We start from the raw sequence: 11,509 nt of genomic DNA, 5'->3' as shown, positions 1-11,509 counted from the left end.
CGGTTATTATCATAATTAAAGCACATAATAACGGGTTCTTACCGCGTTTAAATGGGAATATTAGACCTCCGATATTTCGACACTACAACATAGTATTTACAACAGGCGGCATTATTGCTAAGGTAGCATTCCAGGCAACAACAAGCTACGAATACAACCCACGGTCATTCCTCCTTATATTTTGCCTTTTGAGGAGCTCGGTGGCGCAGCGGTAAACGCGCTCGGTCTGCGATTGTTGAAGTTAAGCAACTTTCGTAGAGGCTGGTCATAGGATGGGTGACCACAAAAAAAAGTTTTCATCTTGAGCTCCTCCGTGTTTCGGAAGGCACGTTAAGCCGTTGGTCCCGGCTGCATTAGCAGTCGTTAATAACCATCAATCCGCACTGGGCCCGCGTGGTGGTTTAAGGCCCGATCTCCCTATCCATCCATAAGGCCTGTGTCCCAGCAGTGGGGACGTTAATGGGCTGATGATGACGTACTGTCACGATAATAAGTAATATGTATGTACTCTTTAGTACCATATCACTTGAATTTTTTGACAAATTGTACTGTAAGCGCAGTTATTCTTTATTTTATACTGTACCTATATCTCACTAAATGGTTAATAATGTTAATGCGACAGGGTTCTTCCCGACTATTCGATTACTCTAGCCATAGAGGCGGACAATCAGCTTGAGACAACAAACACTTCAGAACCCCGCCGTAGTGGTCGACGAAAACCCTCATTCAGCACTTCTTGCTATCGACCGGCGAGGGTGGATTAAATCTTTGTCCCTGAGCCGAGGTTCGCGCCCAACTGGGCACTCTCAGGAATGATGTCTTAAATTTTGTACCGGGTAAGAACCCTCAGCGCTACTCATTTATCTGGCCAAGTGGTTAATGCCATTTGCGGCAAAAAAATCTACAATAAGTCACGTCAAAAAAAGTTGTCAGGGTTCTAAATGGTTCGAGGTGGCAATTTTGGCCCATCGCAGTATCAATGTATGTGTAGTGTATATAGTAATCATATTTTTTTTTGACGTGACTTATTGTAGATTTGCCGCAGATGGCGTTAACTACTTGGCCGGACAAATGGGGAGCGCTGAAGGCTCTCACCCGAATAGTAATCATAGGTAAGTATATTAAATACTTATTATACTATAAGTACTTATACTTACACGTGCACGTTATAATAAAAACTATTTTTATGACAAATTTTAATAATATGCAGATCTCTAAACCTTATACCACATTCAAACTATGTTCAAACTGTATAAAGGCGTTGCCCGAAGGTCGTCGGCATTCCAAAATTCGAACCGAGAGCAAGCCGCTGCTGCCGCCAGTCACCAGGTGGTACGGAAAGGCAAGCTCCAACGCTAAATTCAATTTATTATGACTATAATTGTAATATTTAATGCTTTTATAAGACCCTGACCACGCAGAAATTCTTAGGTTTGGGTACCTAGAGGAAAACGTTGGGAAATAACTCTAATAAAAAATATTAGTACTTTTTTATTACTAATACACCGCCGCGCCGCCACCAACCCGCAGTGGAGCAGCGTGGTGGATTATGCTCTATACCCCCTCCGGTTGATTGCGGGGAGGCCTGTGCCTAGCAGTGGGACGTATATTAGGCTGTTTATATTTTTTTATTTACTAATACTTACCTGTGAACGGAGGTACTATTTATATACCTACGTTAATTAAAATTTTAACTATAATTATGTTCAAGAAATTACACTACGCACAATATTTATTTTATGTAAAATGATAATTCAAATAAGTTATTTAAATACCTGGATCCTAACCGAACCTAAGTCCTAACAGGTATGAAAACTACTCACAGTATTTTATGGTAATTTTATTTCTAAATCACAGACATTCCTGTTCCTTTTTATAGTATTACATAAATACATAAAACTCACGCCTATTTCCCACCGGGGTAAGAAGAGACTATAGAATACTATAGTATTACTGTAGTATTATTCCTTATTCTATGGTATTACGGACAGACAGACATTTAGTCTGTGATTTCAGTCTCCCGCGGTCGTCTCCCGAATAAATAAATGGCGAAAATTTAACAAAAAGATTAGTTAATCATTGTAACCTTTTTAGCTGGCCATTTAATGCTAAAAAAATACGTAAACTGCCATAACGTGTATAAAAAATATGTATTTAATCTTTTGCATTATACGGCATTTTCATATTGTTTTTATTGCGATAAATCAGCCAGTTCCGTAAAAATCATAAAAGAAACAAATAAATTGTTGAAATCCAACTGAACTGGAACATTTCATGAAAAATAATGTTTGGGATGTGTTTTTACGATTATTTTATTTTGTTAAAGAGTAACCTTCTATATTTTATGGCGACAAAAGTTTCCTTTGCGAAACTGCGTAAGATGGAACGCTTTCATTCATTCCCGCAGTGACGTCACAACTGACGTCATTCGCCATAACACGACTTTTGACATTTCAGTGGCCTTTGTTTATAGGAAAATAAATAGAAAATAATTCTAAACCAGTAAAAAATGCGTTGAAAAGTGATTTGAGAATGTTTTTAACATTAGTTTTGTTTGTGTTACTGTAGTAGTTTACATATTTTTCCTGTTTGTGGAGCGTGGAATTGGTTTGCGTACATCGCATTTTGCGTAGGTTTAAAGGTTGGTTTATAGGGCGAATATTTTAGATGATGAAGCCGGGGAAGAGCGTGGATGTGAAGGAGGAGATAGCAGAAGTGCATACTAGCGCCCGGTCGCCGTCGCCGAAGCATAAAAATGGCAAAACTAAGTCCCGATCGAGAAGTCGATCTGGGTCGCGAAGACTATCCAACGGTCACTCAGCGGGCGGCGACACGGTCGAAACGTCACAAACTACTGAAGAACTGGCTTCAGACAAGTCTAAGGCTAGAGACAGTTGGATAAAGTCCGAGCATGAGTCATTGGATACAGAACTGCCAATACATGAACAAATTAAGCAGGGTATAATAGGTTTTGTTGAGAAGGAAATTAAGAAATCGGATAAGAATCCGTCGTTTGTTTTCTACTCGCATGACCCAAATGGTTTGGACGAGAAGTACATGAAAACATTGTCCCGGCCGTCAAGTGGGCACAAAGAGAAGCGCAGTCCATCTTATAGGAAGAAGAAGAGACATTCCTCACGACATAGAGACAGAGATTTGCATGATTTTGAAATACCGGGGTCCAGTCTAAGTGCTTTGGAAAAGGTAACATAGTCTATTTTAATATATTATGTTTTGGTTTCACATTTCAATTGAATTTTTATTGCATTTAAAATACTAATTTTGTGAATTATTTCTATTATAGTATACCTAATTCTTGAACCTGCTGCAATAATTTTATTCTTGACTTTAAACACATACATGCATAAACCCACACTCATAATCCCTATTGGGGTGGGCAGAGCTATGGGTAATCAAAGACAACTTGCAGCCACTGTTTATACAAAGACTAATTTTATCATCAGTTTTTTCCATAATTATGCAATATGTTTTATACAACTTTCTTATTACGTTTTTGTTTTTCATTAATAAATAAATAAAAGTATTGCACCATCCCACGCTCCAATGCATAAAACTTCTTTCAACATAAGGTTGCCTGGCAGAAATTTGTCTGTACATGTCCTGTGTAATAATGAATTATTGATTGATTGAACTTTCATATCACTTTTCAGGTTGACGACTATTTAAAAGAGTACAACAAAGATGAAGTTGTCACATTAAGCGGTGAGCTTGAAATTGAGGCCAATGATGTTGAGAATAACAATGGAACCACTAAGGAACTCCGGCATAAGCCACGAAAAACCAGACGGAAAACTAGAGAGGAACGTCAGGATAGCAATGCAAATGGCAGAGATATTAGCCCTAAAGTATTCAAGACTGGTACTAAAAGTAAGACGGGAAATAAACCGGGTAATTATTTTGTCATCATCACTAATTTAAGAGCCACACTCTTGGTAGTGTAGCATTCTCCATGCAACTTTAACTTATGTATTATTTTGTATTATATTAAAATATTTTATCTTTTAATCCTTAATATAAGGCCTTGTTTAATGTTTAAGCTGATCTGAAACAAAATATTTATTGAAACAGAGTATTATGCTGGAGGATTTCTCTAATTTTATTTATTGCAAAAGAAATGTTATTCTGCACATACTTTATCAAGTATAGGTTTCACAAGAAAATAAAAAAAGTGGCTGTGACATATGGACGGACAGACAGACATGACGAATCCATAAAATAAATATATAAAAAGATGTAGAAATTACCATTGAATATTTGATGATTACCTTTTCTCTGTCTGTCTAGTATACTAGTCACATTATTAAACACCAAAAGGCTTTTTGGATTTTGGCATAAAAACAAGTTACGACCTAAATAAATAATTACAAGCCTTTAATTTAGTTGTTTTCCATCGCATGCTTTTATTTAATAGAAAGAATCGCCCTAAGTAAAAAGGAGTGAAATTGTTTAGTAATTTGAAAAGTTGCATCTTTAAGACTCCTCCAAGAAAACCATGTGTTCATTTGTCTTTTACCTGGTCATCCCTATTGTTCACAACTTATCAGAATGTCTTTGACACCCACAGCTCGCCCAACAGACCTAACAGCAATGCTGGAGACCCTAGAATCCAGTATGCCATACCATGACCAGTACATAGACAATCCATTCTCGTCACCATCTCCTCTGACGTCACCAAATGATGAGAGACTGAATCCATTTGGGTCACAAAGACCAGAAAAGATATATCTTCAAGGTGGTGGTACATTCAGGGCTGTGTCCAGGGAGCGAATTCTTGAGTCTCAACAGTCAAGAGATAACGCGGATAAATATCTGAGGTAAGATATTTCGTATTTTGTCTTTGCCACTTCCCATTGAGGTGGGTTTTCTTTCGCTATACGAGTACTTTCGGACCGGATGCGCTAGGCCTAGACAGTGTGATTTTCTTTCCATTTCTACTCATTTTACATAAGTACATACATAAACTCCCGCGTATTATCCATCGAAACACCCCGGACAATTCTTACAATACACCGTGTTTTACACAGACACTAACTCACAGGCTAAACAGCTCAGCCGCTGGTGGTGGGCGGAGAGTTGCCGTTCATACGTAGTATGGAATTCCATTTGCTTCGATCCCAGCACCATATTTACCATACCTTATAAAAAGATCGAGTGGTCGCAAAAGTAGAACAGCACACGAGTCCACCCTGATCCGATGCTGATGCTTGGTTTATATGTTTACATGCTATGAGTAGCGTCCCGAGGAGTTGTCCGAGACAGCCTGTACGCGGGGTCGGCTTTCCCAATCATGCGGCGCTTAGTATCTCGCCGGCAATCATCTTTGAGGCCTAGTGTCTTCATGGATGTCATATTTAAATACATTTTTAACATTATGAAACATCTGTCCTTTTCAGGCTGGGCGACCTAACTCCTCTAGATGTGGCATTGACTCTCCAGAAGGCTTGGAGGTCTTGCGCGCCGGCATGTCACGGGATCCTCGGAGGTTTATCCCTGATGCACCTCCTGCTTATCAGCTATTCCGACAGCTTAGATGCGGGACACCTGTCCTTCCACGCAGTGGTTACTATGCCATACGTGGCTACGTACTATTTCTTCTGTGTGCTGTGTTTGTTATCGGTTTTGGATAGGTGAGTAAAGATAGAATAACATAATACCGTTCTCGAAACGAACATTTATTTATTATTTATTTATTTATATAACAATAGCAACATAACCTTACCATCCCAGGCATGTAATATAAGACGACCAAGGGACATGGGCGATGTGTTTATGGCGTAATATTCTTGGGACTACAACACCAAGCGTGACCAGACTACGCGCCATCTGAGTCGGCTTTTGACTTTGCACGTCCTTTCGAGGATTAACATTTGAAAGACAGTTTAGCGTTGTTGCTTTCACGAAAAATTAAATGAATATTTCCCCAATTAGGGTAGTCTTAATGTAAGGCCATCGCATGACGAACTTAGTATCCGTGTTTTAATAGACCTACGTGGCAGGTGAAGTGTATCGCCGTCCGTAATGGCGATAGACATAATTCATAATCATTTATTCGCAATAAAAATGGTGGACAAAAAATAAAAGAGTTTCTGTATTGTATTATCTAGCAACTGTGTATACAGAGGTCCGTAGATCGCAACTACGCTCTGCTACCATGCCTACCATGTTGCTATTTCGTGTTAATAATCAGTAGGTAACTCTAACTTTGTAGTTTGTAACTCTAACTTAGTCACTCTTAACTCTAACTTTGACGAGAGCGGACGTACTGTTTTTTTCGGCAATTTACCTTGCTTGCTTTGCGATTGTTACTCTAGTCGCGTTATTTGGCATATTATCGGTGCCTCCTTATTTATCTTGAGGAGCTTCCCATTGAAGACGGCGGTATTATTCATTCGTGTCGGACCTCTCACTCGGGCTCGGTGGTTGTACGGCGACTCCGGTATACTCGGTGGCTCCTTGTTCCTCGTGAGATACTTACCATTGAAGCCAGCGGCCATTTTGCAACTTAGTCGGATCTCTCCTTTACACTTGGACTTATCAACAATTGGGTCGTGTACTACGTTCAAGATAAATTATGAAATTCTGATTACTAAATAAAGACAAATCTAAAACTAACGAAAACTATTTTCTTTTTCTATTTAACTTATTTATGAATTTTAATCACGAAAAACGTAATAATAGTAAGTGTGACATTTTGTCACATTTTTCCATGACGTCACAGTGTGTTTTTTCATCCAAATTCGTGTTTTGACGTTTAGAAAAAAGTAACTGATTTGGCTAGTTGAAAACTAGCCTATTGTAGATGACAAATAACTAGTATACTAAAAACACTTATTGCCTTCCAGACTGGACGCAACGAGCATCGATCTGACCCGTGGTCTGCAGCCGTACTTCCAGCCAATAGTCCTGGTGATCCTCTACACCGCTTGTCTTCTCGTCTGTACTGCGGCAAGGATGTATGACGAGCTGATGGTCTACCAATATGCCCCACTAGTGGCTAATATTACTGGGAATGTTACTACTGTGAGTATCAATCATGATATTTATTAATGTTATTATTTTTTAGTATTTATGTCATGTAAAATTCTCTGTTAAGTGAAGAAGAATATCTTCAACTGCTTATCATCCTGAGCAGGTAGGGGTTAGTTTTCACCAAAACTAAGAGAAAAGCTGAGATGTATAGGAATTAACCAATCACCGGGAAGGAGAGAGCGACAAAGCTTCTTCTCTTTCACTCTCTCGCGTGCTGTGATCGGTCGACTCCGCAAGTCTCCGCGCTTCTTTTCTCCTCTCCGTTTTAATACAAAGCCACATTTACGTATATTATATTTTTTCTTAACATAACAAACATCACGCCTGTATCCGTGAAGGGGTAGGCAGATTTGTACTGTATACACCTCTGTACACCGACTCCACATTTTTTCTTCTTTCCAATTTAATCTTTAAAATAAGTGTTTTTATGTTGTTGAATCCTTTTAATCATCTCCACAGCCGACGATCCCGACATTCTACCATACGTGGACGCACTTCTCAATATGGCGGGCGGTCCTCTCAATCCTCGGGTTGGTATACTTCATCATAGCTAACCCGCCGGACCTAGTCTACGCTAACATCAGTAAACTACTGCAGTTCAAACATTCCTTGCAAAGCATCGGATGATAGACGTAAGTTATCTCTTGTCGTAGTACGTATATCTCATTGTAGGCAGTCTTAAATCATGAACGTACTATTATTTTATCTTAAGAATGATAGTAGAGTGTACGTAAGGTCACGAGTACTAATATGTATACACTTTGAAACTATGTCACATTAACTTTGTTGACAAATTGAACCGTAAGTCTCATTAAATGTCAAATATGATACTGCGACAGGGTTCTAAAGTGGGTACATGATACTGTTCATGACTGTACATGACAAACGAGCCCGCGCGCGGCGCGAATTATATCGAGGGTTTCGACTAAGAAACGCAGCAAATGCCATCTACGTCGATAGATGTCCAACAGCTATGGTTGCCGTGCCGCGAGGGCTGGGGACTAAAAAAGCCAAATGAGGCAATTAATCTGTAATAGCAGCAGGTTAGTTTCCAACTAGTCAAATCAGTTACTTTTTACTAAACGTCAAAACACGAAATTACTATGAAATTTGTATGAAAAAGCACACTGTGGCGCCATAGGAAAACGTTACAAAATGTCGCACTTATTACATTTTTCTTTATTAAAATTCATAAATAAGTTAAATAGAAAAAAGAAAACGTTTTTCATAATTTATCTTTGACCTTGAAACTACCCAATTATTGCTATTTGACTTTGGTTGACATCGCTTACTTTTGTATGCGCAAATGTCAAATTACAATATTGCTTTTTAGATAACACTTCTTGCTTTTTTTTTTGCTTTTTTTGCTTTGATGTGGCCTTTTTAGACCCCCTGTTTATGTTATGTAAACTTTAAGATTATGCACCAAATCGAATGGAAAATAATGATTATGCTCTCTCTCTTTTGCATATCTTAAGATGAAATATTATAGTACGTTCAAATTTGTGATTGGCTTACTGTGAAGTGTGAATTATGATTATATGTGTCTATATAAGATAATAATATGTCTTACCATATCTTACTAAAGCATAGAATTTTATTACAAAAATATATTATATTATGCGTAATATGTATAAGCTACAGGAAGTATGATAACTTGGCATAGGTTCTAGGCATTGACTAAATATCACAACTTTTTTAAGTAAAGTCAAGTTGTACGTATAAGAAAGTAGTCTTAAGTTTTTATTTCGATATCATAAAAAAGTAGATTATATTTTGTGAATTGCCTGAAATCTATACTGCGTTATATAAAAGTAGAAGAGAAAGGAAATAATCTTAACTTGTTTCGCTAGTCATCAAATACATAAAATCCGTTCGAGTGAATTTGATACTTTCCGGAAAAGACGTTTTAAACACGCACATGAACCACGTGTTTATCGGAATTATTCGGAACGGAACTCACTACTACAACACGGCTTTTATTTACTTTTGTACTTAAGTAAATGTAGTTGTTACATGAGCCATGTTATGTGCCATTTGTGGCGCAATAGCACACCCCAGACACTTCATACAAACAACCTCGTTTTACACGGACACACATTGACATTATCGTACACGCGCATCTGTGTGTGTGACGTCTGACGCCATACGATTCAAGTCTAAACTATGTTCGAGGGGGTGAGGTAAACCTAGCTCAGACGCTGGTGGGGAGCCGTTCTATTCGTATTATTAGTCCTTATTCTATGTTAATAGTAAACTCTGACACCACGGTCGGTCATTGATCTTACAACCCACACTGCAAAACTTTTTTAAATTTATTTTCCATCGAGGTCTGAAGTTGACTCGAACGGGTTTAGATGCGTTCACGTTAAGGGTGTTTTCGCACTACATCCGAGTCCGTCAAATGACAGATCCGAATAGGACTTAGAACTATTTGTATGGAAGCTTACACACTACATTCGATAACCGTTATCTCTACGTTTTCTATTATCCTTCATTATCGGCCTTTGATCGGATTCGGATCGGGTGCAGTGCGAAAACGCCTTAACGCGGTCCTAGGACAAGGTAACAACTCCCTTTTTCTCTTCATCTTGACAAAAGGCAGCTAAATTAACGCTTTACTACTACACCAACAGATGAGGTGTTTTTTTAGGCCCTCTTTAAGATCTCTTAGCAAGGTTAAGAAGATTTGATGTGTATATAAAATACTTTATGAATAATATTATCCACGATCCGGAGGTCCCGGATTCCTATCACTATCCCTAAGTTGGGGTATTACAGGTTGTCTAAAAGTAAGATGACCCCATGGTATAAGAAAACCAGGGGGGTTAAAATGGCCACATCGAAGCAATTCATCTAAGAAAGCAATATTGCTATTTGACATTTGTTTGCATTGCGCACTTACTTTTATATGCGCAAATGTCAAATTGCAATATTGCTTTCTTAGATGAATTGCTTCGATGTGGCCATTTTAACCCCCCAGATATGCTCAATCCTATGACAAGCCGGAATTGCTTTTTGATGACGTACGTGTTACCATTAAATTGGTATCTCCAACATTCCAAGGACGTAAATTTTATTACTGAAAATTAAGAGAATTACTTGTCACATGTGTAAAAATCATTAAAACTGTAACTCTTTTACTCAATGTTCAAAATTTCCTTGCTAAGTAAATGTAAAACAATGGTCGTGGGTAATTATTTTTTTACGAAATGGCGACGCAGCTGGTGGGATGACGTCAGCTGGGCTAACCTTGAAATGTTAGCTGTCACTTTTGAGCATACCTGGTCTTCTTACACCATGGATGATCCATGCTTCGGAAGGCTCGTTAAGCCGCGGTTACCACTTACTAATGTAAGTACGTAGTCGTTACATGAGCCATGTCAGGCGCCTTTGGTGGCTCAATAATAACCCTCAACCCACACGATAGAAGAGAAGAATACAATTCAGATAATATTCAATCACACGTTCAAATTTCAGCCAGTTAAGTATACAACATAAGATTTAATTTAAATATTCTTCTAGCTTACCACCCATTAAATTCCGAAACTGATTATTGATTCGTCCTGTTACTAATAAACTATCCTAAAGTGTAATAATTTGATTACGGCAAGTTCGCTTTGGTTCAAGCCTCCCTCTGCCGACTCTACCACTTAGATCCGCTTAACAAATCTTTATTGAATTATCTTTATAACAGTAAAATAAAATATTGTCTATTCAATACACATTCTAGTCAAAATGACTTTCCAAAGATATATTTCCAAATAGCTATAAGTACCTAGATATAGTACATATCATAGTCACAAAATAAAATAATAGTATATTTAGTTACTCCATGATAATGGTGATTGGCGAACAAAACTAAACTTTTATCTAGTTTGACCTGTTTTAAAAATAGTGCTTTCCTTTACTTACTATAAGTACAATGAAGAGATAGAGATAGTTTTGGAAATTAAAATTAAGTTTATGTTTGTCAGAATCGGAATCATTAATTAATTTATTGATATTAAGTACCTACGAGATGTTCTACTCGTTAACTCTATAATAATTATTAATTATTATTGTTATCAAAATGTTTGTAATGGCACTGGTAATTATTATGACTATTTTTAGTACCTATTTCATGTATGCAGGTTTGTTACTATTTATTTATAACATAAGCAAACATAAGAAGCACGGAGAATCCAGAAACAAAAGCAAGTTACTTAGCCCTTAGTTATCCATGGTGACTCATAGATTAAAGAGACATGAGATGGGGTGTCTAGTTAATGAGCAGTTTTCCAGTTAGTTCACATCATTACACAGATATGGCGTTCACATCCTTTTAGGATAACTTTGTACGGCACTACGAATAAATAATAACGGCATGATATTTAACGTTCTAATATTCAAGGGAAGTTATCATGTTAAGATCACGTTAGAATCTTGTAAGCACTTTCAAAACTTTAACACTTTTCAT

General features: G+C 37.7%; 1 protein-coding gene across 1 annotated transcript; it reads left to right on the top strand.

Moving 5' to 3' along the window:
- Nucleotides 1–2,445: 2,445 nt before the first annotated feature.
- On the top strand, nucleotides 2,446–11,509 carry LOC126366252 (transmembrane protein 237-like). Its single transcript, XM_050009310.1, has 6 exons — nucleotides 2,446–3,204; nucleotides 3,672–3,909; nucleotides 4,586–4,835; nucleotides 5,415–5,648; nucleotides 6,864–7,041; nucleotides 7,510–11,509. Exons 1-6 carry the CDS (start codon nucleotides 2,668–2,670, stop codon nucleotides 7,675–7,677), a joined length of 1,605 nt encoding a protein of 534 aa, XP_049865267.1. The 5' UTR covers nucleotides 2,446–2,667; the 3' UTR covers nucleotides 7,678–11,509.

The sequence above is a fragment of the Pectinophora gossypiella genome, chromosome 4 (genome assembly GCF_024362695.1).
Source record: "Pectinophora gossypiella chromosome 4, ilPecGoss1.1, whole genome shotgun sequence".
In the NCBI taxonomy this organism is placed as follows: Eukaryota; Metazoa; Arthropoda; class Insecta; order Lepidoptera; family Gelechiidae; genus Pectinophora; species Pectinophora gossypiella.
Note: the sequence above shows the minus strand (reverse complement) of the source record. Positions and strands in the feature narration are given on the sequence as shown.

Excerpts from the sequence above, each read along its gene's own strand:
- LOC126366252 (XM_050009310.1), top strand. The coding sequence starts at position 2,668 with ATGATGAAGCCGGGGAAGAGCGTGGATGTGAAGGAGGAGATAGCAGAA. Across the intron at positions 3,910-4,585 it reads TAAGACGGGAAATAAACCGG|CTCGCCCAACAGACCTAACA; the intron begins GTAATTATTTTG and ends TGACACCCACAG. Across the intron at positions 5,649-6,863 it reads TTGTTATCGGTTTTGGATAG|ACTGGACGCAACGAGCATCG; the intron begins GTGAGTAAAGAT and ends ATTGCCTTCCAG.